Here is a 25,261-nt window from a genome sequence, read left to right as displayed (position 1 = left end):
GATCCCAGAACCCTGAGATCATGACCTGAGCCGAAGGCAGAGGCTTCAACCCACCGAACCACCCAGGCGCCTCCAGATTTTTATCTTTTAAACAATACGTACCATGTAGAAAATAGATTTAAAGTGAAAAGAGCGTGGTCTGTGTTGGTGGCCAGATGGAAGACCGCATGGGTTGGTTGGGCTGGGGGTGGGGAGAAGGAGGAATTGGGTTCTTAGACTTTGTGAGGGACAAGTGTCTGTGCTCAGTCCTTGTTGACCCTGGGTGACGGGTTCATGGAGTAGATTTTACCCTTCTTGGTAAAGTTGCAGAGCTTTGAAATTTTCTACAGTACAACCCTGGAAGTAGGGAGATGGAAAGAGAGGGCTCTGGCAGACCAGCGGGTTCAGGGAGGAGCCCCGCACAGCTCTGACGTACAGTCTGGAAATCCCCTGCGACGGCCCAGGACAAGCCGCGTGAGCTGGGGGGAGTCTGGGCTGGGCTGGAAATAAATGTGACCGTCACTGGCATCTACAGACAAGTGAAATCATGTTGGGGTGGGTGACATCCCTCAGGGACAAGCCCTGAGAGGCATCGTGTTTCTTAGCAGAAAGCCCTTGTGTACTACTGAATAAGCAGATGGTGAGGAATCAAAGCAGTGACTACTCGGTTCATTTCCTTAAGCACCAAAAATTGACACGTTTCATGAAAAGCATGCGTTTGTTCTAGCTGATCTCACCTCTCGTTATCTCTGTTGCTTTTTTAACCCTGCAGTCTGGTGCCCTCTGAAACACCTGCTTCTCTCTTCTTCCCACGCGCTCCTACCTTCGTCTGCCCTTGCCAAGTTCCTAAGCAGTTTCTCAGGACCTCAGATTCTCACTTCAGGTTTCTGAGGCTTGATGCTCCATACGTTTCCCTTCATGGGGTCCTTTCAGACCCTCTGTTCTCAGCAGCCAGACTGCCGGCTAGGTCTCCTGCTGTAGTAGAAAGACTCTTGGAATCAGAATCCAAAGATTGCAATGTCCTTGGGGAAGAGGCCTCTGCTTGGTCTTTCTGCGGGGAATTCCTTCCTGGCATTTCTTGGGACATTTTGTGTTTTTCCACATCCCAAGTCTGAGAAAAGTTGTTCAGGAAATCATGAAAACAGAGAAAAGCATAATTCTACAAGCATGACAGTCCACATTCCTGGTTCAACCGAACCCACCGACGGCAGGGGCGGGGATGCTCACACACACAGTTGTCTCTGGAACCGAGAGGAGCGCACGTTCCAGAAACGCAGTACTGTCGGGTTCGTCTTCCTCATTGGTGACGCCAGGTTGCAAACGTGGGTGCGTCCTCTCTGCTGCTGAGGGCCTCCTTCTTACAAATGAAATACATGTTAGTGTGTTTATGCACATAAGACACTTCATGTAAATCCTTTGAGTGGTGTTCCCAAAAATACCATGTGTTGGAAGCAAAGTAAGTCCTTAAACTGGCAATCCTGACACGTGATCCTTTGTAATGCTGTTGACCTTAACCTTGAATGTTACCTTATTCAGACACTACCCAGTGATGTTTGCTGGCATTTCCTGTGCTTGGATGCTCGCTGTAGGCTAGAGTTCTTTGTAAATACTTTTAGAGAAGAAATGCAAAGACAAGAAAATGTGAATATCGAGAAATAATTTGACATGAAATCAGAAAGCAATCTAAAACCTGAATTAGCAACAATAGCACTATCAATTTCAGTGGCAGACCCAAAATTAAGTCAGGCAGACAATATTTTCATTGTTAAAAAAAGAAACGAATTTATATGAAATAAGATGTGTACCAGTTAGAAGATGCTTTTGGGTGCTTTTGTGAATTAAGACTGTCAGTGCAGGGGGGCACCTGGGTGGCTCAGTCGGTTAAGTGTCTGCCTTCGACTCAGGTCATCATCTCGGGGTCCTGGGATCGAGGCCTGCATTGGGCTTCCTGCTCAGCGGGGAATCTGCTTCTCCCCCCGCCCCACCACTTGCTCTCACTCTCACTCTCAAATAAATAAATTTTTTTTTTAAAGAATGCTAAAACATTTTTAAAAACCATTGCAAAATGGAGAAATTTTTCTACATCTGGAATAGTCATGAAACAAGATTCTCTGATGGGGCGGTGAATGCTGTGTGTGTTTTAACATTTTAAGATAGATGATTTTTAGATATTCAATATATGTGGTATTAGCTTCCACTATCTTAGCTGATTTCTATTTGGCAATCATTTTGCATTCCCTCTTAACATTTTCCCTTATTAAATGTCTGTATCCAGTAGAGACCACTTTACATACTGTTGAAATTAAAATCTTCTGCAGTGTGCTCATAATAATAATAAACTTTGCATTTTTATTTTATTTTTTAACAGAAAACCTCTGAAACTCTTGGTATAAACCTGTCACAGGAAAACCATTCGTTCTCAGTGCTTACTCATTATTTAAAAACAGTATTACAAGATGCAGAATAATTAGAACTTGGGGAATTCTGGTTTCTTATTCCCGAACCCCAAAGACTCGTATCTGTCAGGAGTTTGCAGCCACGGCAGCCACGTGAGCCCCCCGCACTCAGGCGTCCTGCTCATAAAGGGCCCAGCCGCTGGCCTCCCCGTGGCGGGTGACGTCTGGCCACATCGCCACCGCTGTGGACGTCCTGTCCTCTAGGCCTTTCCGCTTCTGAGAGCTGCGGAGGAGATGCTGGCTCAGGAGTGAGGCGGCCTGGGGTCAAGCCTGACTGCCGTCTCCTGACACTTTTGGCCAGATGCTTAACTGACTTAGTTTCTCCACCTGTCAAGGGAGGATCCAGACAGCAGCGACCTCATAGTGTGCTTGCGACAGTCTTTGTGTGGGGCTTGGCACGGGACGCGCAGTGAGTCCCCAGCGTCCGCCGACTCAAACTATCTCCACGTCCCTGCCCTCCCGGTCCTTCCGTCGTCTTGTGTGTCCTTAATCAGGGCCTCTCCTGTGGCTGATCTTTCATTGCCTTCCCCTTTCCTTAGTGCTCTGCCTGTCTCCCAGGCCCTGGCCGGTCTCATCCAGTCTTGCAGCACAGTCAGGTGTGTGAGTCGGACCCTACGCCTTACCTGACCCACTCAGGGCCCTGCCCGCACTTCCTCAGACCTTAGTCTTACACTTTTCCTTTTTTTTTTTTTCCTTTTTTAAGATTTTATTTATTTGAGAGAGAGAGAGCACACAATCTAGAGGGGAAGGGCAGAGGAAGAGGAAGAAGCGATTCCCCGCTGAGCAGAGAGCCCGACATAGGGCTTGATCCCAGGACCTTGAGACTGACCTGAGCCGAAGGCAAACACTTCACTGACTGAACCACCCACCTAAGCGCAAGATACCCAGCTGATTACGGATTTTACTCACTGATTAGTTTTCCCAGAAAAGTCCAGAATTTGAATTCTTTTTTTTTTTTCCCATTTAGATTTATTTATTTATTTGACAGATCACAAGTAGGCAGAGAGGCAGGCAGAGAGAGGGGGTAGTAAGCAGGCTCCTCTCTGAGCAGAGAGCCCGATGCAGGGCTCAATCCCAGGACCCGAGATCATTACCCAAGCCGAAGGCAAAGACCTTAACTCACTGAGCCACCCAGGCGCCCCCAGAATTTGAATTCTTAACAACAGCAAAAATGAGCTAAGCAAGCTCTCACTTGGAAAAATTGTGTTTCCTATGATCTTTTGAATGTTCACATAATTTGAAGAATCATTGTTTTTATATACAAGTTGGAAATCAGTATTTAATTCCAAGCATGGAGAATCTATTTTAGTATGTCTATAAGTGAAATGTCCTGCATATTTTCATGGTGGAACCAAGGTTATTTCTTTCTTTTTTTTTTTTTTCCCCAAGGTTATTTCTTGATCTTATTTAACATCTTTGAAGAAACTTCTTGACCTTCGGGAATATTTTATAGTAACATATTAATATACCATTTAATCCCCAGTAACCAACTTTTGTTTGTTTTTCCCCTACCAAGGACCCCAAAATGTATGTACAGACAGTGTTGGATGTTCATAAAAAATACAACGCCTTGGTAATGTCGGCCTTCAACAACGACGCTGGCTTTGTGGCCGCACTCGACAAGGTGAGTGGGCGCCGCGGCGGCCGGGTGGGGGTGGCCGGGCCCGCGCGCCTCTGACTGTGTTCTCTGTGCCCCGCAGGCCTGTGGGCGCTTCATTAACAACAACGCGGTTACCAAAATGGCCCAGTCGTCCAGTAAATCCCCCGAACTGCTGGCTCGGTACTGCGACTCCCTATTGAAGAAAAGGTACTCGTGACTCTGTGTTTTCCCATAGTAAACCTGTTTAAAGCCTCAGCTCTCTATGAGGAATGGAACCTTGTAACCGTTCACATACACTAAGTTGCAATCTTTGTGCCTTTTGAGAAAATACTGTAAACCTGGGAACTTCTCTGGCTCCCTAAAAGGTGCGTCATGTTGTGATTCTAGGCCCGTTTGTTCGTTCGTTTGTTAATGCTGCTGGTGGCATTTTGAGAATGGCAGGCACTGTGACCTCTTTAGGTAAATAAAGTTCCAGGGGTTGGTCAGGCGGTGCTTGCAGAGCTGGAAGGGAGGCAGGAAGTCAGCGTCTGTCTCGTTCTCGCTGGTGCTGTCCTGCGGGCCCGGCTCGGTCGTGTGTCCGGGGAAGATCCGCTGTGGGACTTCCCCAGGCTCTTGCCCGAAACACGACCCCCCGTGGGCTGCGGCTCTCGTGGTATCATGGGCCCCCCTAACACTTGTCTTCACTTGTCGATGAGCTTGTTTCACTGCTGTTTCCTATCCTTCGTATATTTCTTTAAAGCTTCTTTCTTTTTTTTTTATTTATTTGACAGACAGAAATCACAAGTAGGCAGAGAGGCAGGCAGAGAGAGAGGAGGAAGCAGGCTCCCCGCCGAGCAGAGAGCCCGATGCGGGACTCGATCCCAACCTGAGCCGAAAGCAGAGGCTTTAACCCCCTGAGCCACCCAGGCGCCCCAAAGCTTATTTCTAAGTCATCTGTACACCCAGTGTGGGAGCTCATGCCCCGAGATCGAGTCTCACGCCACACTGACTGAGCCGGCCAGGCACGCGCATGCCATGTTAACCGTCGTGTTTCTCACCTGCTCTTCCTCGGCATGTGGGTCCTGAGAGCCCGCAGCCTCATGATCTCCTGTGGCGCCCTTCTCTCCTCTGCCTGTGCTTCTAGCGTTCTAGGTTTGGTGTGTGTGTTGGGTTTTCTCAGCTTCTCTTGCACTTGAACAGCTTCTCTCAGTACAGAAACGCTCAAGGCTTGTTGCACTTTTCCAGAGCTCCAGCAGCAAACATTTCCCAGGCACCCGTGTTGTCCGGGTTTTGAGTTGAATGAACAGGTCTCGAAGGCTCGCACAACCCCACTGCAAAAAAAAACTAAGAATACCTACACAAACCAAGAAAAACACTGCAGACAATTCTTACCTAGAACGGAGTTGGGGAACTCATGAGTCGAATGTTAGCAGAGTAAATTGTTTAGGGAACTAATTCTGTGGGGATGGCTCTGCGGTAGCAAATTTAGTGTTACTTACTGTATTAACAGAACTGGATGTGGTCTTCCTGACATGGGAAAATGTTTGGTAAGGTCACTGGCTGTCTCTGACTTTGCCAGAAAGCCATTTCCCAAGACCAGGGAGAATGGAGTATGCGAGGGTTGTTTTCTGTTTGGTGCAAAGCTGGTCCGTGTGTAGAGGAGCGAGGGTTGTTTTCTGTTTGGTGCAAAGCTGGTCCGTGTGTAGAGGAGCGAGGGTTGTTTTCTGTTTGGTGCAAAGCTGGTCCGTGTGTAGATGAGCTGTTCTCGTCACATCCCTTCAGCTGTTCCTTCCTGGAGTAAAAAGACTCCAAAGTGGAATGTCTCTTCTGGCCTGATTTCTTTTTCTTTTTTTTTTAGACTAGGGGATGTGAAAATTTTCAGTATTGTAATTGCGTGCTTTAGCAGACTTTCAGTTTGTGTGGCAGAATGCGTCTTACCCTTTTTATCCATTGCCTTTTCACAAGGGCCCCTCACCCAGTCTCTCCGTGGTCCCTTCAGGAAGGCCGCTCAGACAGGCAGAATGGCGGGCTGGCCTCGGGGAGCCGCGCTGGGGCACGGAGCTAAGAAGTAAAAGTCTTCCTGGGAGAGAAACCGCCCTGGGCTGCCCACACGCAGAACAGGACCAGACTTCCTGAGTCAGCTGTTCCTAAGCGCAAAGCACCTTTCCAGCGCTTGTTTGGCGGCTGGATCATTTTATACAGATGTGCGGGGATCTTGTCTGTGAGGGACTCGTAAAACCTTAAAAATGTTTACCCTGCAGTCACTTCTCAGGTCGTGCTTGTTCTTAGAAGAGAAAGAATCTGTTGTTAAAGAGAACCACAGAGGAAGGCAGCACATTAGTGGTTTAAACCCTTTCGTTGCCTTAAATGATTCGGCCATTCAGGAACTCTCTCTGCCTCTTTGTTTTTTTTCAGAGTTGAATTAAAGCATATTGTAGAAAAGCATTTTGCCAAAGTGAAGTTCATTAATTTTGTATTTAAATAGATTATATGAAAGGAAAATGTGACTGTTTGGGGGAACCCTAATAAGTATCTCCTGTTGAATTTCATCTTGGAAATCCTAAACGGTTTTTTTATGAATGTACTCTTCCGTGGTAGTTTCAGTGTAGGATGGCCACATCGCCATAGGTGAGGGAAGCTTCCCTGCCGCTCCGCGCCCTGATCTGAAGAAAACTATGGTTCGGGTGTTGGGAGCCACAGTCCATTCTGTTGGTTTGGCTCAGGGGTGCTTGCTGATTCAGTGTTCGCTGATTTGTTTGACAACGTCTGCCTTTTTTTATTTCTTTAAATTTCAGTTCCAAGAACCCAGAAGAAGCAGAGCTAGAAGACACGCTCAACCAAGTGGTAAGGCGCCTCTCACTACCCACCAGGCTCCAGCAGCCGTTTACCTGCGGGTTTCCAGGTTATTTGTGGAGGGCTTCTGAAATGAGACAGTTAATTGGATCATTTGTGTTTTTTTTGGAATCTGTGGTTTTACTCCCTAAATTGAGTCCTTAATTTTAGCATTCGTACTTTTCTCATTAGTAGTAAGTCTAGATCAACTTCTTGTGACTTAAGGGGTTGACGAAAGTATCTCAAGGCTGTGGTGGTATTTTCGGCCGCTGTGCACACGTTGGCATCAGGCCAGCCGGATGAAGCAGCCCAGGCGGCCGCCGGCGTGTGCCCGCGACAGCGGGTTGCAAGTGCTCTGAGTGTGCTCTCTCGGTGGCTTTGCTAGATGGTGGTCTTCAAGTACATAGAGGATAAAGACGTGTTCCAGAAGTTCTACGCGAAGATGCTGGCCAAAAGGCTTGTGCATCAGAACAGCGCCAGCGATGACGCCGAAGCGAGCATGATCTCTAAATTAAAGGTACGTGGAGTCACGTCCTGAAAAAGTCCAAGTCACCGTGCGGGATCTGGGTTGTTTCAGGTTGTCCCTGGGTGGCGGCGTGGTCCGTAGAGAACAAGTTTGTCCAGTGTGGCCCCGCTGCCCCGCGACGGGAGGGCTGTCACCGGTCAGGCCCATCCACGCCACGTTCAGGGGCCACGCTGTGCCGTCAGGCCGGGGAGGCCCGCTTGCCCCCGGAGCATCTCCTAGCTGCACGCCTCTGGCCCCTGCTCTGTCTCCACGCGCCGGAACCGCTCAGCAGGCTCCGCCCACGCTTGCTCTGCTGGGCTTTGGGCTGGCGGGTGCTGTGTTTCACTCTGGTGTTCGTTCAGTGTCTGCGGCTGTGTCTGCAGGACGGTGGGGCCCTCTGCGCCGAGCCTGTGCTGGGCTCCTCGCTCGCTGTCGGTGCTGTACACATACGTCACTGGGAGCGGAAAGCGTGGTGTCGTGGCTGGCTGACCCCACTCGGACCCGCCGTCACACGCCCCACGGCCGGCGGCCTAGACAGCAGAGCCATGTTCTCACAGCGCCGGAGGTGGGCAGTCCGGATCGAGGTTCCGGCTGATGCCCTTTCTGGGGACAAGTGTTCCCAGTCTGGCGACGGCCACCTGCCCGCTGTGTCCTCCGTGGCGAGGAGGGAGCAGACCCCGGTCTCCCCTCACAAGGGCGCTCCGCCCATCAGGAGGGGCCTGTCCTCGTGACTTCCTCTAAACGGGCATTTCCCCAGAACCCCCTCCCCCCACCCCGTACCACCGCGCGGGGGTGAGCGTTCTGCGGAGGAGGCGGGGGACACAGTTCCGCCCCCCGCGGTCAGTAAGCGCCATAGACCGAGGGCGCCATCCTGTATTCTGTTGCGTGTCCTGGCTCTTGGATGCTCCACAGCAAGTTCCCGCGGGAACGAAGACCCACTGGGCTGCTTGCGGCCGAGCAGCCAGGACCGGGGCTCACCGGGTCCCTGCACGTGCTGTGGTGACGCGTGCTGTCGGCGTGGCTTCCGTGCAGTGCGGGGTTTCCATGCGCCTCCCGTGTCTACACTGTGTTTCTGGAGGAACTAATAAGACGGTCGTGTGGCTTCGTTTCAGCAAGCGTGCGGTTTTGAGTACACCTCTAAACTTCAGCGGATGTTTCAGGACATCGGCGTGAGCAAGGATTTGAACGAGCAGTTTAAAAAGCACCTGACGAACTCGGAGCCGCTGGACTGTGAGTACCGCGCGCGCTGCTCTCGGGCGGTTGTTGCAGAGCCGGGCAGGGCGTTGTGGCGAAGGACAGACGTGACACATCTCCAGGAAGCCTGCTCGTCGCGTTAGCAGAAGTTCTGGGACGGACAAGCGGGAAGCGCCTCCCAGACGCGCTGGGGTGGTCCTGCCTCCTCATGACATTAGCCTGTGTGACAGGCACAGAGCGAGCCAGCCTTCCCCGGGGGACCCCAGCCAGGTGGGAGCCGGGGGTGCCGAGCCCCGTCTTCTCCTGCTTGCGGACACACCTGTCCCACCCCGGGTGCCGCCCGGCTCAGGGCTCCACGCACAGCTTCAGAGTTAATACATTTCTTTGCCCTTCGTTTGGGTCCGTTCTAGAATTTATTTTTTGAAAGTACGAGAAACTGACTCAGCTGTATCGATGACAGCCTCAGAAGGAGCCGCGATCTCCCGGCTCCGGGCTGGCGTGGAGCTGGGGACGGGCCGGCCCCCGCGGGGGTGGTCGTGGGGGTGGTCGCAGGCCGGTAACACCGACGTCCTCGCCTGCTGACGTTGTCTTCGTAAATGAGAAGCGGGGACTTCCCTTTTCCCCAGAACTGAAGAACCTTCCGTTGTTAGGCTTGGCAGGAAGCCAGCGGCCTCGTCCGCTCTTCGTGGTGACGGGTTCCCTCTCCTGTCCCGTACGGTGTGTGCTGGCTGTGGGGCCGGCCGTGCTGCGCGAGCTCAGGGGCGCTCGAGGGGCCCCCAGGCCCGGCAGAAAGCCGGAGCGGAGCAGGCTGGCCGCACCAGCGTCAGAGCGAGAGTGAACGAGCCGTGCCCCTCTCTAGAGAGAGAGAGTTTCTGGCTCTTTCCTCTTTTACTCATTTTAATTGAGTGAAATAATTGACCTGGCCTGCGGTCAGTTCCTCATTTTACACGAAAGTGCGTTTCTGTTAACACGAGGCCGCATTTGAGCGGTAGCCTCGTTTGGTTCATGGCACTAACTGTGTCCTGTGTTTTGTCCCCGCCTCAGTGGATTTCAGTATCCAGGTGCTGAGCTCCGGGTCGTGGCCCTTCCAGCAGTCGTGCACCTTCGCCTTGCCGTCCGAGGTGAGTGTGGCTTTGCCTGGTGTTCTGTCGGGGCTGAGCAGAAATGAGAAGGACGGTCTTGGCCATGAGCCTGGGGGCCTTCCCGCGGGCTGGTGGGGGACGGGGGTTGGGTACTGCCTGTGCGCGGGCTCGGAGGCCACAGGGCCTTGCTCCGTGCCGTGCTGCGCCCCCTGACGGGAACCCACATGCCGGTCAGTTAGAAACGGTTCTCAGTAGGCCCCTCGGAGGCCTGCGTGAGTCCAACACCGACCTCTGCATTTTACTTTCATGCCCTAAGCATTTTGTCCTGTAAACGTGGGACGGTGTATGTATTGAGAAATGCCGACTGGCGGCTGTGGTGAGGTAGACACTCCACACAGCGCTGTCTGTCCTTTTGTCCAGCTGGAGCGCAGTTACCAGCGGTTCACAGCTTTTTACGCGAGCCGCCACAGCGGCAGAAAGCTGACTTGGTTGTACCAACTGTCTAAAGGAGAACTGGTGACCAACTGCTTCAAAAATAGATACACTCTGCAGGTAAGATCACCTTTCTGTTGTGGAGCGTGTTTTCTTCAAGTCTGAATGCGGGTAAGACACATCGTAGAAGTCAGAATCCGCGCTTGGTGCCCCAGAGTCTTGAGTTAAGCGGGCAGAGTCCTGTGGCGGGCACACGGCCCGCATCTGAGGGTCAGATGAGCTGAATCCTGGTGCTCTCTCGTAAACGGACAGGTGGCTGACTGATGCCTCAGTTTCCTTCTCCATAAAATGGGGGTGCTGACGCTTACGCATCAGAAGTGATGTGAAAATGGAGTGAAATAATGTGTTTAATAAGCATTTGGCCGAGCTCCCGCCCAACACGGGCTAACTGCATAGCTTCGGAAGCCGGAGTTCCGTCTGCTTAATCATGGTCAGCGCCCTCTTCCTTTGGCAAGAGTGTCGTGTTAACAGTAACCCTCGGAGTTTGCCGCAGTACTGAGTACAGACTACCGAGAACCGTGTTAACTACTTTTCAGTTTGACAGAGAACTGAGGCCCCGTAATTTAAGTGACTTCCCCAGGATCCCAGCGTATGTGTGGCGGAGCCAAAATTTCAGTGAGTGTGGACGCATAAAAGCGTGTATTTATGAACACACAACGTCCTAGAAGAAAGTCCGAAATTGTTTCCACGTTGGGCAGGTGGGAAATGACATCTTTGAGGAGGAGGTTGTGTGACAGCAGAGTGTGACGCCCTGTACCCTCTCTTACGTAGGCCCGCTTGATTTTTTGCATCTATCAGAAGAATTTGTTTCATAAATAAGTTCTTCAGACTGAAGCTCTGCCTTTTTGGAGGTTTTTCCATGCATTTAAATTTTGCTTCTCTTTCTTTTATATGTGGGGCCTCAAAGGCATCCACCTTCCAGATGGCCATCCTGCTTCAGTACAACACGGAAGACGCGTACGCTGTGCAGCAGCTGACCGACAGCACCCAGATCAAAATGGTACCGTAGCGCTTCCCGGCCCCTCGGGTGTCAGCTCGCCGCCTCCCTAGTCTCGTGAGCGTGGCCGGGAGGGTGTCGGAGAGGAGGGGGGGGGGCTTTGATTGGAAACAGCAGCTTGCCTTACGCCTGTAGACGATGCCTTTAAAAAAAAACTTCATTTTTAAACTCAGTGTGAAGTACACGTGACATGTGCGCACGCGTGCACACACACACACACACACACACACACGAGTACAGCCTGCTTTCTCCCGTTTAACTCCTTCTTAACCCCCCTTTCCAGGTAGGCTTTTCTTACGAAGCCCAAACGTCACTAATTATCATGATAGTCTTTGAGACTTCACATACATAAAAGTCACCATTTATAAGTAGGCAGTTTGGTGGGTTTTCACAAGATCATACGGCCACCACCCCGTCCAGTTCCAGAACATCTCCATCATCCCCAAAAGAAACCCGCTAGCCCGTAGCAGTAACTACCCTTTGCTCCTCGCCTCAGTCCCTGACCACCGTGAACTCACTTTCTGTCCCTGCATTTGCCTGCTCTGGGCCTTTCGTGTTAATGGTGTCACAGTGTGTGCCTTTTCTGTCCGCGTTTCCAAGGCTTCTCCATGTGATAGTGTGTAGATCTCTTCTGCTCTCTTTTTGGCTGAAATACATTCCAGCGTATGGATGGACCACGGGATGCTTGTCCGTTCATCGGTTCGTGGACATTCAGGTTGTTCACGTTTTGATTACTAGGACTAGTGCTGCTGTGAACATTCGTATACATGCCGTTGTATGGGTGCATTTTCAGTTGTCTTGGTACGTACCTAGGTGTGGAATGTCCGGGTCGTGGTGGTTTTACCTCACCGAGGAACAGCCAGATGGCCCCACGACAGCTGCACACATTCAGGGGCTCACCGGCCGCGCGGGAGGGTCCAGTTTCTCCACGTCCCTGCCAAGATTTGTCATTTTCCTTTTTTTTTTTTTTTTTTTTTTTTAAATTACAGCCATCCTGGTGGATATGAAACAGTCCTTCATTGTAGCTCTGATTTGCATTTCCCTCACAGCTGATGACAGTGCGTGCTCAGGTTCTTGGTGACCATTTCTACACATTCTTTACAGAAATGTCTACTCAAATCCTCTGCCCATGCGCATGGTTTATTTGGGTTGTCTCTGTCAAGTTGTAAGAATTCTTCATATATTTGGTACATAGAGCCTCTTTTTCTTTTGTTGCCTATGCTTGTGTTGTCCTAAGAGACCACTGCCTGATTAAAGGTCAGAGATTCCTTTCCCTGTTGATTGGTTCTGCCGTAAATTGCCGAAAATTGGCTGGACATAGATGTATTTATTTCTGGATTCTCCATCCCTCTCCGGTAATCTGTATGTCTGTCTTCATGTCAATACCACATCGTCGTGGTTGTTATTTTGTAGTAAAGTTGCGAAACCGAGACCTCCAGCTTTGTTCTTTCTCAAAATGGTGTTGGCTATTCTGGGTCTCTTACATCCCCAAATGAATTTCAGAACTTGCTTATCCATTGTTCGAGGCTGCATCGAATCTGCAGATTGCCAGTGGGTGCAGGGGGGCTGGTAATCTCTGTCTTACCAGTAGCAACTGTTCGAACTCCTGACCGTGAGCGACTTTCCATTCACGTGGGTTGTCTTTCGTTTCTCTCAGTTGTGTTTCGTAGTTTCCATATACAAGTCTTGCGCTTTGGTTGCATTTATTTCTAAGTATTGCGTTTGGTGCTATCGGAAATGGAATTGTTTGGTCTTTGCTAGGTATGGCTAAACTCACTTTTTAACTTTTTTTTGAAGATTCATTACTGGTTTTTAAATACACTGTCCTGTCATCTGCAAGTACAGCCAGTTTTATCTCCTTTTCCTATTTGGATGCCTTTTTTTTTTTTCTTGCCTGATTGCTTTGGCTAGAATTTCCGATACAGCGTTGAATCGAGGTGGTACGAGTAAGATCCTTGTCTTGTTCCTGATCTTGGGGAAAAGCTGTCAGCTTATTACTAATAAGTATGACGTCAGCTGTCGGTTTTTCTTAGATTCCCTTTATTCAAGTTCCCTTCTTATTTTTTTGTTTTTTGTTTTGTTTTTTAGTGTTTTCATCCTGAAAGAGTGTTGAATTTTGTTAAATTGGTTCTGCTCTAGGGGGATAAAAGTGTACTTTTTGTCTATTAACGCGGGAGGTAACAACGATTGCTTTTCTCACATTGCTACCTTGCATGCGGTGCTGGTCAGCCCCACCTGAGCAGCGTCTATCATACTTTTCTCTGTGCTGCTGGGCTTGGTTTGCTGGTATTTTCTTGGGGATTTTTATTTTTTTATTTTTTTTAAAGATTTTATTTATTTATTTGTCAGAGAGAGAGGGAGAGAGAGCAAGCACAGGCAGACAGAATGGCAGGCAGAGGCAGAGGGAGAAGCAGGCTCCCCGCCGAGCAAGGAGCCCGATGTGGGACTCGATCCCAGGAGGCTGGGATCATGACTCGAGCTGAAGGCAGCTGCTTAACCAACTGAGCCACCCAGGCGTCCCTTCTTGCGGATTTTTACATCTACATTCGTAAGGATATTGGTCTGTTGTTTTCTTGGGGCGTTTTTGCCTGGTTTTGCTGTCAGGGTAATCTTGGCCTCACTGAATGTCAGGAAAATCATTTTTTTTTTTTTAAAGATTTTATTTTTTTGAGGGAGTCATTGATTTTTTTCATCATGCTTCAAGTTCATCCAGAATACATTTGCAAATTTAATAACAAAATGGATTTGTCTGTCCCTTTGTGTGTAAGAGTCTTTCTCATTCCTCCTCACATCAGGAGGACCGGTGTCGGGATAGAGGCTCAGGTTGTGGGGATGACGTGGCCATTGTCCCCAGCCCACCCCCACCCCCGCCGCACTGACAGGTCCGTGGGTTTTCTCTGCTTGGCTTTTTTTTTTTTTTTAAAGATTTTATTTATTTATTTGACAGACAGGGATGACAAGTAGGCAGAGAGGCAGGCAGAGAGAGAGGGGGAAGCAGATTCCCTGCTGAGCAGAGAGCCCGATGTGGGGCTCAATCCCAAGACCCTGAGATCATGACCTGAGCTGAAGGCAGAGGCTTTAACGCACTGAGCCACCCAGGTGCCCCACTGCTTGGCTTTCTAACCAAAGCTGCGCGCCCGTCTCAGCTGGTCTGCAGGCAGGAGCAGTGCTCCGCGTGGGGTCAGGGCTCCCTCCCTGCTCCGCACTCGTTCCCCCATCGATCTGGCTCATGAGTGAAACCTGCCAGCGTCCCTCTCAACGCGTCCAGCGGCGTCCCAGCCCTGCTCTGCGGGTCTAGCCTCGTCACTGGACCAGAGGCTTCTCGCCTTTGTGGCTTTAGGATTGTGACCTCGGAAAAGTATGGGTTTCCCTAAAGGCAAGAGCAGGCCTGCTCTGTCCATCAGGGTGGGGGTTGGGGACATGCATCCAGGGGACTAGACATCGGGCAGGTGGTACCGTCTAGGGTCATGGCATCCCCGAACCGAAGGGGCGCCGAGACGTGACCCACCACTCCTGTTGCCAGGCGAGGGAACGGCCAGGGGCACCACACGGTGCTTGGTGTTTGCCGAAGGAAGGGGACAGCGGGGTGAGCTGCGCCCGGGCCCCGTCGTGTCCGGGAGCAGAGTGCTGGCTCCTGGCCTGCTGCGGCCGTCGATCGTCGCTTCTGCGTGATCTTTGTCCGAGACGAGCTGTCAGGCAGCTGAGGGCTGAGGAGGGTCCCGTAGGTTTGCGTGAGGACGTCCGCATGGTTTTGATCTAGAACGGATCATCGGTGTGTACCACCAGCTGCTCCCGGCCAGAAAGGGGTTGGCTTCACTTTGGAGTGCAGGCTGGGGAATTCAGTCGTGAATTCAGGGGACGCCTTCAGCTTCCCCCTCGGTTTCCCGTGGGTGCGTTCTGCCGTTCGGGCGACGGCTGCGCTTCTGAGGACGACGACGGGATCGCGTGTCGTTTTTATTGCGAGGAGAAATGCGGGGGTTTTTTTCTTTAACTTCTCTTTTTCTCTTTAATTGCAGGACATTTTGGCACAGGTGCTGCAGATTTTATTGAAGTCGAAACTACTGGTACGTTTTTCTGCATTTTCTCTCTGAAGCCGGGACGGAGCCTCCTCCTGCGATCGTGTGGTAACCGTCGTCTCTTGCAGGTCCTGGAAGACGAAAATGCCAACGTCGACGAGGTGGAGCTGAAGCCAGACACCTTAATAAAGTTGTACCTCGGTTATAAAAAGTAAGGGAAATCAAGAAGCGGGTGGTCCTGGACCTTCCCTCTCGCACATCTGTGCCGTGGCTGCAGGTCGCGGCGGGGGGGGGCCGGGGGGGGGGGGCGGCCCTGGCACCCAGCTGGGGTTCCGTCTGAGGATCCAAGGGTTCCTCCACTTGACTCCGCCTCAGGTTTTGGTGGTTTCTGCATCAGGCAGGCGCTCCTCCAACGGCTCCCCGAGAAAGCTCGGACCTCTGTGTCCAAGTGTCTTGATTTTATTTCGTTTGACCCAGTTTGGGAGAGCCGGGGACGTCGCTCAGTGTCCCAGGACGCAGGTGTCGCGGCGCCGGCGGCGTGCGACGCTGCCCGCCCTGCCCTCGGCCCGGGGAGCCGGGGCTCCTTGCGGATACACGACAGGACGCGGCCAGCGCTGTCCTTGGAGACCAGAGCCTCTGTTTCCTTTGTTTCTTGACAGTAAGAAGTTAAGGGTGAACATCAACGTGCCCATGAAGACCGAGCAGAAGCAGGAACAAGAAACCACACACAAAAACATCGAGGAGGACCGCAAACTGCTGATCCAGGTGACTCCGGGCCCACGTCGGGGTGTCCCTCGCAGAGGACCGGCCCGCGGAAGCCAGGCTGGTCCGGCGCATGGGGGCTGGGGGCTGGGGCGGCCGCCGGGCTGGGGATGGCATCTCGGGGCAGAGGGAGGCGGATGAGCCGGACGCGGGGGCAGGTCGGGGCCGGGGGTGGGGGGTGTCACGGCGAGGCGGCCTCTGAGGCCAGAGCCTGTCCTCGGTCCGGACGCGCTGCTGCTTCGTCCGAGCGGACGTGTCGCGTCCGGGTGTCTGAGCGTTCGCGGGCTCGCGGTCCCCTGCGGGGCCAGCCGTCCCGGACGCGGGGGCCGCCTGTAACGTGGGATCCCGGCTTCCCCCCGGCGCCGCAGGCGGCCATCGTGCGGATCATGAAGATGCGGAAGGTGCTGAAGCACCAGCAGCTGCTGGGCGAGGTCCTCACGCAGCTGTCCTCCAGGTTCAAGCCGCGCGTCCCCGTGATCAAGGTACACGACCCGCGCGGCAGAAGCGCGCCCTCCGTTGTTTTGGGAGCGAGAAGGGGTGACAAAAATGAGGTTCAGGGAGCTCAGCTTATCCACACGTGCCAGGTTTCTACAGAAGGAAATGGGCTTCGTTTTTAAACTTCCTTCTTGACATCTGCGGAGCTGTGCACACAGCCTCAGGGTTCGGTGTGCTGATTGTCCCAAAGTAAATCTACTTGTGCAGCCAAGACCCAAGGTTAGACGGTGACCAGCGTTCCAGAAGCTTCCCTCCTGCCACCTCCTAGCCAGTATCCCTGTTCTCCTAGACTCCCCTCTGTCCTGGCCGTAGCCTCCCTCGGAGCTCAGTGGAACTGGCTTCTAGAGAGTTCCTGCTCTGCTGTGTCCACTGAGGTTGTGCTCCGAGGCCCGTCCGGGGGCATCGTTGGGCTGTAGCCTGTCCAGGCCGTGTGCGCCGTCGCTGCCATGCGGTCCTCTCTGCTCGGCCGGCCGCAGCTCCAGGCGATGGCGGGTCGCTCGGGCCCGGTGGGCTGTTGAACACAGAAACCCGGCGGCTCGCTCTCCGAGACCACCAGCGGGGAACGGCGGCCCGCGCGGAGGCCCCGCTGCTCTCAGGGATCACGTGGTGCCCGGAGCCGGGGCTGGCGCCGTGCCTGGCCCGTTGGGGGGAGCGGGGAGGCCCGGAGGCATGCGGGCCCCTCTGGGCGGGGACGGTGGGGAAATGGGCACTTTCCCATTCAGGAAAGCGAGGTCTTAGCTGCCCGGGAAGTAGAGCCACGGGCTGGAACTGCTCGCTGACTGAGCTCTTGGGGGCGGGGGGCGTCCCCGCCGAGGGCGGCCGTCCCCGTTCTGATAATAAATGTGCTTTTCGTCCCCTTTCACTGCTTCTCCCTTCTTCAAAACAACGCCCAGAAATGCATTGACATTCTGATCGAGAAAGAGTATTTGGAGCGAGTTGACGGTGAAAAGGACACCTACAGTTACTTGGCTTAACCCTTCTCGAAGGGTCTGACTGTGCGACCCGCAGCGAATCGTTTCCTGGTGGAGAGAAGAGCTCGGGTCCTTGCAGCCAGCCTGCCGCCGCGCGGGCCTCCCTTTTTAAACCTGAGACCGAGACTCCCATCGGCTGGTCTCAGATGCACATCGGAACTGCTCAGGATTGACACATTTCACGTCTGTAAATATGGACACCAACGCCATTTAACCTAATTTAAGAACGGGGGGCTCGCCCCTCCCCGCGGAGGGCTGCATGCTACTGCGTTTAGATCAATACATGGGCTCCGGGGCTCACCGCTGCCTCCTGGGCGGGGTCCGTGTTGGCGGCACTTGGAGAGCAAGTCTAATGGCCCCACGTGTAATCTGCTATGAAAAACCATTTGTATAGTGTGTTTCATTTTTTAATGTGTGAAAATAAAGAAAATTAAAGGATTTCTGTACAAGTCGCATTTGGTTTTGTTTTAAGTTTTAGCGGACTTCCACATGTAAATAAAAGCCGTAACGATTGTGCGGATTTATAATCCCGTGTCTTCCAGTAGGAAAGGCTGCATCCTTCCGACTGAAAATGTCTTTTACGTCTTGAACCCGTAAGCCCCCTGGTAACCTTCTCCCCACGCGCTCACGCGCCTTCTGGGGCTCCTGCGGCGGCGTGTCGCTTCTCTTGGCCACGTGGGAGGACTCCGTGGGTTCGTCCTGACGGCCTCAGAGGGAAGTGTCCCCCCTTGCCCACGGCCAGAGGAGGGGGCTTGGTGCCGGCTCCCTGCCATCCCACCGCCGTCGCCACGGCCACGGCCCCGTGCACCCTCACTCCCGCCTCTGCTTCCCGCCGGTCTGACAGGCAGCCGGTTCGGACAAGCACGTCTGTTCCTCCTGGTAAGACGATGGTCCCCCACCCCAGCCCAAGGACGGGCGAGACCCCCGCCTCCCGACGGGCCAGCAGCTGGGGTGAGAGGACCCTAAGCTCGAGGCCACTGTGGTCCTTTTGGCGGTCACTTCTTGGTCAGGGAAGTGGCCGCAGAGACTTAACTCCCAGAACCCACCGCCCGGCCTCCTCCAGGGACGGGGACCTGCATCTCTGGCCGTACCCAGGCTTGGTGACGCTCAGGAAAGACGCAGAAACGCAACTCCCATGGTCTCTTGGAACATTCAACCCTTGCAGGTTTGTTAAAATCAGACAACAGTAACAGCTTTTGTGTCCCAGCTTATGGTGTTTTAGGGAATCTTCAACCGTTTTACAAAGATCCCGACTGTAAGCGGAAAGCAGCCCCCACCCAGACCCTGGGGTGCCCAGGGCTCCCTGCGCGTGCCGGCCTTGCCTCTCCACCGTCCCCGGACCCGCCTCTGGGACAAACGCTGCCCCCCGCGGAGCCCTGGCCGCACGTGTGTCATCTGTCGAAGCGGGAGAGGCTTCAGGAGCCCCGCCGGCGGCTGGAAGCCGGCCCGGATCGAGAGGACCCCAGGGGGCGCGGCCGCGAGCAGGTGAGCCCGGCAGCCCCCCACATGCCCGGCCCGGCCGGCCCCTCACGTTGGGTCACACGTTGGGTCACCTGCACGGGTGTGGGGAGGAAAACGGACTCTGTGCCTTTCTTCCCCAAACCGCCGGAGCCTGGCAAAGTGGGGCACCGCCCGCCGCCAGCCAGGGGCACCGGGTTCCCGCACACCCCGATTAACTGCAGTTCTCTTGCGAGGAGCAGCTGCCGGGACCGTCGTCCTCCGAGGCTGCCTGCAGGGAGGTGCCCCGCGGACGCTGAGCCGGAGAGCGCGCCACCAGGGTCCCGGCCGCGGAGCCCGTGGCCTGAGGGGACGGCTTCCTCGCACCTGGGGAGACCCACGAGGTAGGACCTCGGTCAGTAGCCCGTGGGGTTGAGCGGTTCTCCGGGGCACGGCCGCGGTCAGACGTGCCCGTGTAGACACAGCGCAGGCCGCCACCTGTCGCGGCTCTGTGGGAAAGCGGCGGGGGCGGGGGGGCTACCATTGGGCCCGGAAGGCGCGGGGAAGGGGGGAGGAGCAAGGGGGGCCCCGCAGTTTCGAGTTCTCCCGTCGACCGAGCGCTCGGAGGTGGCCTGTGTCCTTGCCGGACACCGGAGTCCGATTTTCCTTTGGAAGAAATGAAGATTCCTGCGCCCCCAGATGAAAACGCCGCCAGCTGACCGACACCTGCACCGAATCCCCCTTGGGATGAAGACCGTTTCTGTCTTAGGACTTGGCTGCCGGGGACTTGCTTCCGCTGCCCGGGGCTCACCTGCCGGCTCGGGCGCCTGTCGCCTGGCGGACTGGACGGACTCGGCCTCGCCGGTGAGCGTGGCCTTGCGTAGCCCGCCTTCCTGAGGCCCATCAGAGCCCCCAGGGCTGCCGGACCCCCTTCTCCCACCAGGCATCTTCAGCGGTTTCCGGTGAAAGCCCAAAGCTCCTAAAATGGCCAGCGGAATCCTGAAGTTCTTGGGAAATGCTCACATTGGGAAGCTTTCTTGACGAGCTGCGCGTGTTTAAATGACACGATGTGTGAACGCGTTGGGGCGGTCGTGGAAGCCCAGACTTGGCGTCCCTGAGTGGATACCGTGAAGGCTGGAGGTTGCTGAACCAAGAAAAAACTGAAAAGTAACCAAGCATCTTCTAGAAGGGCGATTACAGTTTGCGTTTTTGCAAGAAACTGCTAAACAGTGATTGGAAAATAATTTTGCCCAGCAGAATGTTCGTTCTCGGTGCCCTCAGATCTGCCCGTGGTTGGTCTGTGGATGGTGACACGGTCACCACAGCCACGGGTCACCTGCCTTTGGTCATGTGGTCGAGGGCCCGTGGGAGCACAGAAACTGGCCCGCACGGCACCCTCTTGTCTGTCAGACTGTGGTCCTGCACGTCCATCCAGCGCGAACAACCTCGGATGTTCCTAACCACCGAGCCCGTCCCGGCTCCGACACTCCGATGCAGCGCTGGCCTCCTGGACTCGTCCTCCCCAGTCCTGATTTGCTCTGCTGGGAAGGAAGCACCGGGCTCCCCGACTTGCACCCGGTGGACAGTGAGGGGAAGGGGGCACCCTATTTTTAAAAGGCTGCATTTTTTTTTTTAAACCATGTTGGTGCTGATATTGGGTGTTTGAATACCTCGTATGTCACGCTCTGTGGCCTACCCTGCCCCTTGATAAACCAGGGAAGACCTAAAGCAGGCCCTTGGTCACGCGTGGTGGGTCCAGCACTCCGGACGTGGTGACACTGGACCCTTCAGACCCTTCACAGAAAGCTTGCTGTGCGGGCTCCAAGTGACCGCTGTCCGGAGGACACCTGTGGGTCTCTGGGGTCCTGAGTGAACAGGACCTCGGATCCTGTGTGGTGGGTCATCGCTGTCAGAGTAGCTGGGCTCTGTTCACGCCGAGCGCAAAGGTTAGGACGTTCGAGCACGGGCAAGCCCCCCCCACCCCCGAGCTGTCCCCCGGGAGTCCGCGGCGGCCGGCTGAGCCCCTGCACCAAACCCGGCCAAGCACAGAGAGCAGCGTGTCCAGGATGGGATCCCAGGCCAGGTCTTCTCGTTGCCAAAGGAAAATAGCAAATTCTTTGATTGTAGGCCTGGGGTTGCTACGGCTGACGCATCGATGCGACGGAGACCTGAGTCTTGTCCATGTCGGCGCCATTGGAGAGGTAGGTTTTAATTACGTGTCACATTAAATATTACATTATGTAAATCAAGAAATGACTCCAGAAAAGGCAACTCTACCCCCACAGAATGGTGACCGCTCTCAGAGGCTGGGGAGCGAGCGCCCCATGGCCTTGACGCTTGAGGGTTTTGGGTTTTTGGTTTTTTTTTTTTTTCTGAATTTTTTTTTTTTTTAAAGATTTTATTTATTTATTTGACAGAGAGATCACAAGTAGGCAGAGAGGCAGGCAGAGAGAGGAGGAAGCAGTCTCCCCGCTGAGCAGAGAGCCCGACGCGGGACTCGATCCCAGGACCCTGAGATCATGACCCGAGCCGAAGGCAGTGGCCCAACCCACTGAGCCACCCAGACGCCCCCTGAGTTTTTTCTTCAAGAAAGAAGACAAGTTTGCTCATACCCATCCCCTTCCGCTGGTAGGAAAGGAAGCTCCCTGCCATCGCTGGGCTCCTGAGTGTCCACGTCCGGACCTGTCGTGGGGCCGCTGCAGCCGGCCGGTCCGGCTGGGATTCTGTGCACCGTGAGGCTCACAGGCTTCGTGCGCCAGGGCCCTCCCAGCCTGGTCACTGAGGGGATCTGCCACTTCTTGACAGACGGCATCGGTCTTATAATTGGATATATTATCAACTATATTTATTGCACACATCTGTGATGTATTCTGTTACATAAACATCTGTCCTCCGTTGGCTACTATGGCCTCGGAACGCCAGCGTGCACACGGTCCGGAAGGTTCACGATCGCGGCGACAGCCCAGGAGCTGAAGGTGAGCGCGGCCCCCCGTACCAGCCGCACCCCTCTTCTCATATCAGCGGACAGACCCGCACCAATCAATGACCCGACAACGGGGGGAAGTTCAAGTATTCTTTATTCAAAGTTGAAAAATGTACCATACTGCATTATTGCAAAAATTCACTGGTACAAAACACTTCGCAGCTGGTGAGAAGGCAATAAAAAGTCGATTTTTAAACTCATTACTATAAATTATTCTTACAGTACTTTGCAAATTCAGAATTTCAAACTGCATTTTATTTTTCTAAATTGCCCACAGTACTCGAGGTTCCTGAAGCTAAGGCAGCTGTTCCAGAGAGGAGGAGGGGGAGGAGGAGGTAGCAGGCGTCAAGGGATTTCCATTTCTCTTTCGATGCCCACGTACTTCAGGGCGTCGGCCTGGCTGTATCTGAAACGGCAGGAGAGAGGAATGAGCAAGGGCCCGGTCCCAGCGACAGGTCGCCGCGTGGAGCCCGCTTCCTGCCGTGTCCGAGCCCGAACGTCCGCACGGCAACCCCGCAGACCCACCTGCCTCTAGCCAAGGCCTGCGGCTGGGGCCCGGGTTCTAGCCTTGCTGAAAACTGGACGAGGCCGCTCGCTCGGCCCTTCCCCGGCCGGCTCCCAGCCCGCCCCTTGGGCCTGAGACCCACCGCCCGCAGGTGGGCAGCACGGCCCAGGGCCCGGCACCCGGGAGGCCACATAGTGGCAAGTCTGCTCTGGCCACAGCTGGGACTCAGGTCCACGGGCAGAACCCGAGGCTGGCAGGTGGGAGGCCCGGGGAGCGCTGACCTCCCTGCAGGAGGGGGGCTTCCTGAGCTCCTTTTGGGGCGGGGCCTCAAGCTGGCCTGCAGCGGGGTGGCAGGTCACCCTGAGGAGGGGCTACTCGTGTCCTCGTTCTCCACCTTCAAAAGTTACACTGCCTAAGGGACAACTATCAGCCACAGGATGGATGTGGTTACAAAGTCCTCTGCTTGCATTTGAAAACACTTTGTGGTCCGCTCCGACGCCAGGGCTTGACTACACTGCCAGCCTGACGCCCGGGGTGGGCCCATGGCGGCGCGCGTCCTCGGCCTCACGAGGGCAAGCACGACTTCCCACAGGAAGGACCCCGACGCCGACCAGGTAGGACGTGAGCTGGACGCCTTGCCGAGTGAGCCAACCCGTCAATGGGAAGGAAACGTTCACAGAAGGAAATTAAGAGGCTGCCTGGCTGGCTCCGTTGGAAGAACACGTGACCCTCGGTCTTAGGGTCATCGGTTTGAGCCCCACACTGGGTAAAGATTACATAAACTTTTTTTTTAAGTGCTACTTCGGTGAGCACACAAAACGAGAAGGCAAGAGAGCCTTGCTGTTGGCCTGGAGACAGTGGCAGTGGTCTGCACAGGAGACCACACCAGCCACCCATTCCCTTATGCCGAAGCCTAATCCAGAGCAAGGCCCGGACTCTCTCCCGGGCTGGGACCGCGGGGAGGTGAGGACCTGCAGAAGGACCGTCTGCAGCGGGCCGGGGCGGGTTCAGGAGGCCCCAGGACGCAAGGCATCTCCGCAGCACCCAAGTGCAAGGGGAAGCGGCCAGGTTTCCAGACGATGTAGCTGCGACCACCGGTGACGGGGCCGCCCTAAACCACAGGATTTCAGCGCAGCCGGAACAGCCTTCTCTTGGGAGAAGATGCCAGCTGGGGCTCTCACAGCCCGAGAGGAGAAGGCAGCGCCCGGCTTCAGAGCTTCACAGCAGGCGACCCTCTCGCGAGGGGCTAACGCGGCCGGTGACCTGGAGCCGAAGCCAGTGCTCCGTGACCCTCTGAGACCCCGCGGCGCTTAAGAACAGGCCAAGTCGGCTCTGCCTGGGCTCTGGAGATGCCACAACAGGGAAACCGCAGGAGACCAGAAGCAGGAGCGGAGCCCGAGGAGGGGACGCAGCTGGGGCAAGCTCAGGGTCAGGCGGGACCGCACGTGGGGGCTTCCTCGGGAGGAGCAGAGCGAGGGGCTTCCTGAGCTGCCGCTGGGAGCCACGACGGACGGATCAGAACACGACGGAGCCGCGCGGATGAAGCCGCGGCAGGGCTCGAGGGGGCGGACTCCAGTTCCGAAAGCAGTTTTGTGGGTAAAATGCCATCAGGCAGCACCACCCGCCACCAAGCAACTGTTCAGGTCGGAAGAGCCATCGGTGCGACAAACCGCAGGGCCGCGCGGGCCTCCAGCGCCCAGCACCCCGACGGGTCAGCAGCCGGCAGCGCCGCCGAGACCCACGGAAAGATTACAGTTCACTTTACTTCAGTGGTTGGGAATTGAACCCACAATGTGAGCTAAGGCCGTATGTCAGAAATAGCCACTACTTGTGTGGTGGGAACTCCATTACCAAGAAAGTCCGGCCTAACTGCCTACCAATGCCCCTGACACGTAACAACCACAAATAAACCCCTCCGAGGATGGAAGATCCGACAGAGTGAAGAGACAGCCTCTGCCTGTGAGCGCAGAGTTCAGGGAGATGAGGCCCTCGGATCACACGAGAAATACGCGGTACCAACCTGTAATCAAAAAACAGCTCTTCACCAGTCTGGATGGCTCTCTTAGCGAAAATCCCTATCCTGTGATCGCCGTTCACCATCATGACTGGAACGAGAAACACGCGGGGTCGGGGCGTCGGAGGAAGACTGGCCCTGGGGAGGGCCAGACCCCGGCGCTGGGCAGCATCGCTGCGGGGCATCGCAGCCGCCGGCGCGGGTCTCAGACAGGTTCCCTCGGGCGCGAGGCTCCGTTAGCACCTACCTTTTGCATAGCAGTTTGGATTTACTGAGTGATTTGCAAAACGAATTTTGTTACCCTTGCGGGTTGCATCCACCACAAAATCTAAAAAAAGAGAAAAACCAAGTGTTCGCTAGTGAAGGTCTGTGAACACGAAGTTCTTACAGTTCTGGACACAGCCCTGGCGCTCGTTCCTCAGGGCTTGCCTTTACAAACAAGGAATCAAAATTCCTAACTTCAAGAGTAATCATTTCACATTTAAGATTATTTTTTCCGCTCCACTCTCTATGGAACATGTTTGCAGAAAGATCTGCTACGTGTCCCGGGGGAGTTTCTTGGAGGTCGGGGGTCAAGCACCCCTGCATTTTCCTCATGCCCCCTCCTACTCCGGCCGGACGCCCCGCCCGAGAAGCCGTCTGAAAACCCGCTGCCCTCTTCTCACAGGCCTTGAGAACGCCCAGGGCGGGAAGTCCGGGAGCGGCTGCCCACTCCGGCGCCCCAGCCCCGTCGCAGGTCAGTGGGAGCGCGGATGGCACAGAGGCCGGGGGCAAGCGGGGCGCAGGTCGCCGCGAGCAGAGCAGGGGAGCAGCAGCAGCAAACCCGCGGCAAGCTCGCCGCCATCTGGCGCCGCCCCAGCAGCAGATGGCTCGGAACCATCTGGTCCGGCCTGGGGGGCTCGCAAACACACAGCCTGTCCCGAAGCCTGTGCCAGGGCGTGAGGGATCCCGGCGCTTGTCGG

The 25,261-nt window shown here is 54.7% G+C and overlaps 2 protein-coding genes across 22 annotated transcripts in view; one reads left to right on the top strand and one right to left on the bottom strand.

The window, feature by feature from the left end:
* Positions 1 to 17,809, top strand: part of CUL1 (cullin 1) — a 110,857-nt gene extending 93,048 nt beyond the window's left edge. For all 4 annotated transcript variants that reach the window (XM_082693593.1, XM_082693592.1, XM_082693591.1 and 1 more), the window contains exons 10-22: positions 3,952 to 4,059; positions 4,136 to 4,242; positions 6,810 to 6,858; positions 7,232 to 7,363; positions 8,464 to 8,581; positions 9,590 to 9,666; positions 10,048 to 10,179; positions 11,027 to 11,119; positions 15,133 to 15,180; positions 15,261 to 15,343; positions 15,792 to 15,897; positions 16,263 to 16,376; positions 17,283 to 17,809. In XM_082693593.1, coding sequence (XP_082549719.1) covers positions 3,952 to 4,059; positions 4,136 to 4,242; positions 6,810 to 6,858; positions 7,232 to 7,363; positions 8,464 to 8,581; positions 9,590 to 9,666; positions 10,048 to 10,179; positions 11,027 to 11,119; positions 15,133 to 15,180; positions 15,261 to 15,343; positions 15,792 to 15,897; positions 16,263 to 16,376; positions 17,283 to 17,363 — 1,248 coding nt within the window. In that variant the 3' untranslated portion in view covers positions 17,364 to 17,809. The remainder of the gene's footprint in view (positions 1 to 3,951; positions 4,060 to 4,135; positions 4,243 to 6,809; positions 6,859 to 7,231; positions 7,364 to 8,463; positions 8,582 to 9,589; positions 9,667 to 10,047; positions 10,180 to 11,026; positions 11,120 to 15,132; positions 15,181 to 15,260; positions 15,344 to 15,791; positions 15,898 to 16,262; positions 16,377 to 17,282) is intronic.
* Positions 17,810 to 21,856: 4,047 nt separating this feature from the next.
* The window catches only part of EZH2 (enhancer of zeste 2 polycomb repressive complex 2 subunit), an 88,963-nt gene continuing 85,558 nt past the window's right edge, over positions 21,857 to 25,261 (bottom strand). For all 18 annotated transcript variants that reach the window (XM_082692215.1, XM_082692210.1, XM_082692211.1 and 15 more), the window contains 3 exons: positions 24,547 to 24,627; positions 24,306 to 24,390; positions 21,857 to 22,186 (listed from right to left, as the gene is read on the bottom strand). In XM_082692215.1, the coding sequence (XP_082548341.1) occupies positions 22,126 to 22,186; positions 24,306 to 24,390; positions 24,547 to 24,627 (227 nt within the window). In that variant the 3' untranslated portion in view covers positions 21,857 to 22,125. The remainder of the gene's footprint in view (positions 22,187 to 24,305; positions 24,391 to 24,546; positions 24,628 to 25,261) is intronic.

Source organism: Mustela nivalis (assembly GCF_964662115.1).
Source record: "Mustela nivalis genome assembly, chromosome: 12".
NCBI lineage: Eukaryota > Metazoa > Chordata > Mammalia > Carnivora > Mustelidae > Mustela > Mustela nivalis.
Note: the sequence above shows the minus strand (reverse complement) of the source record. Positions and strands in the feature narration are given on the sequence as shown.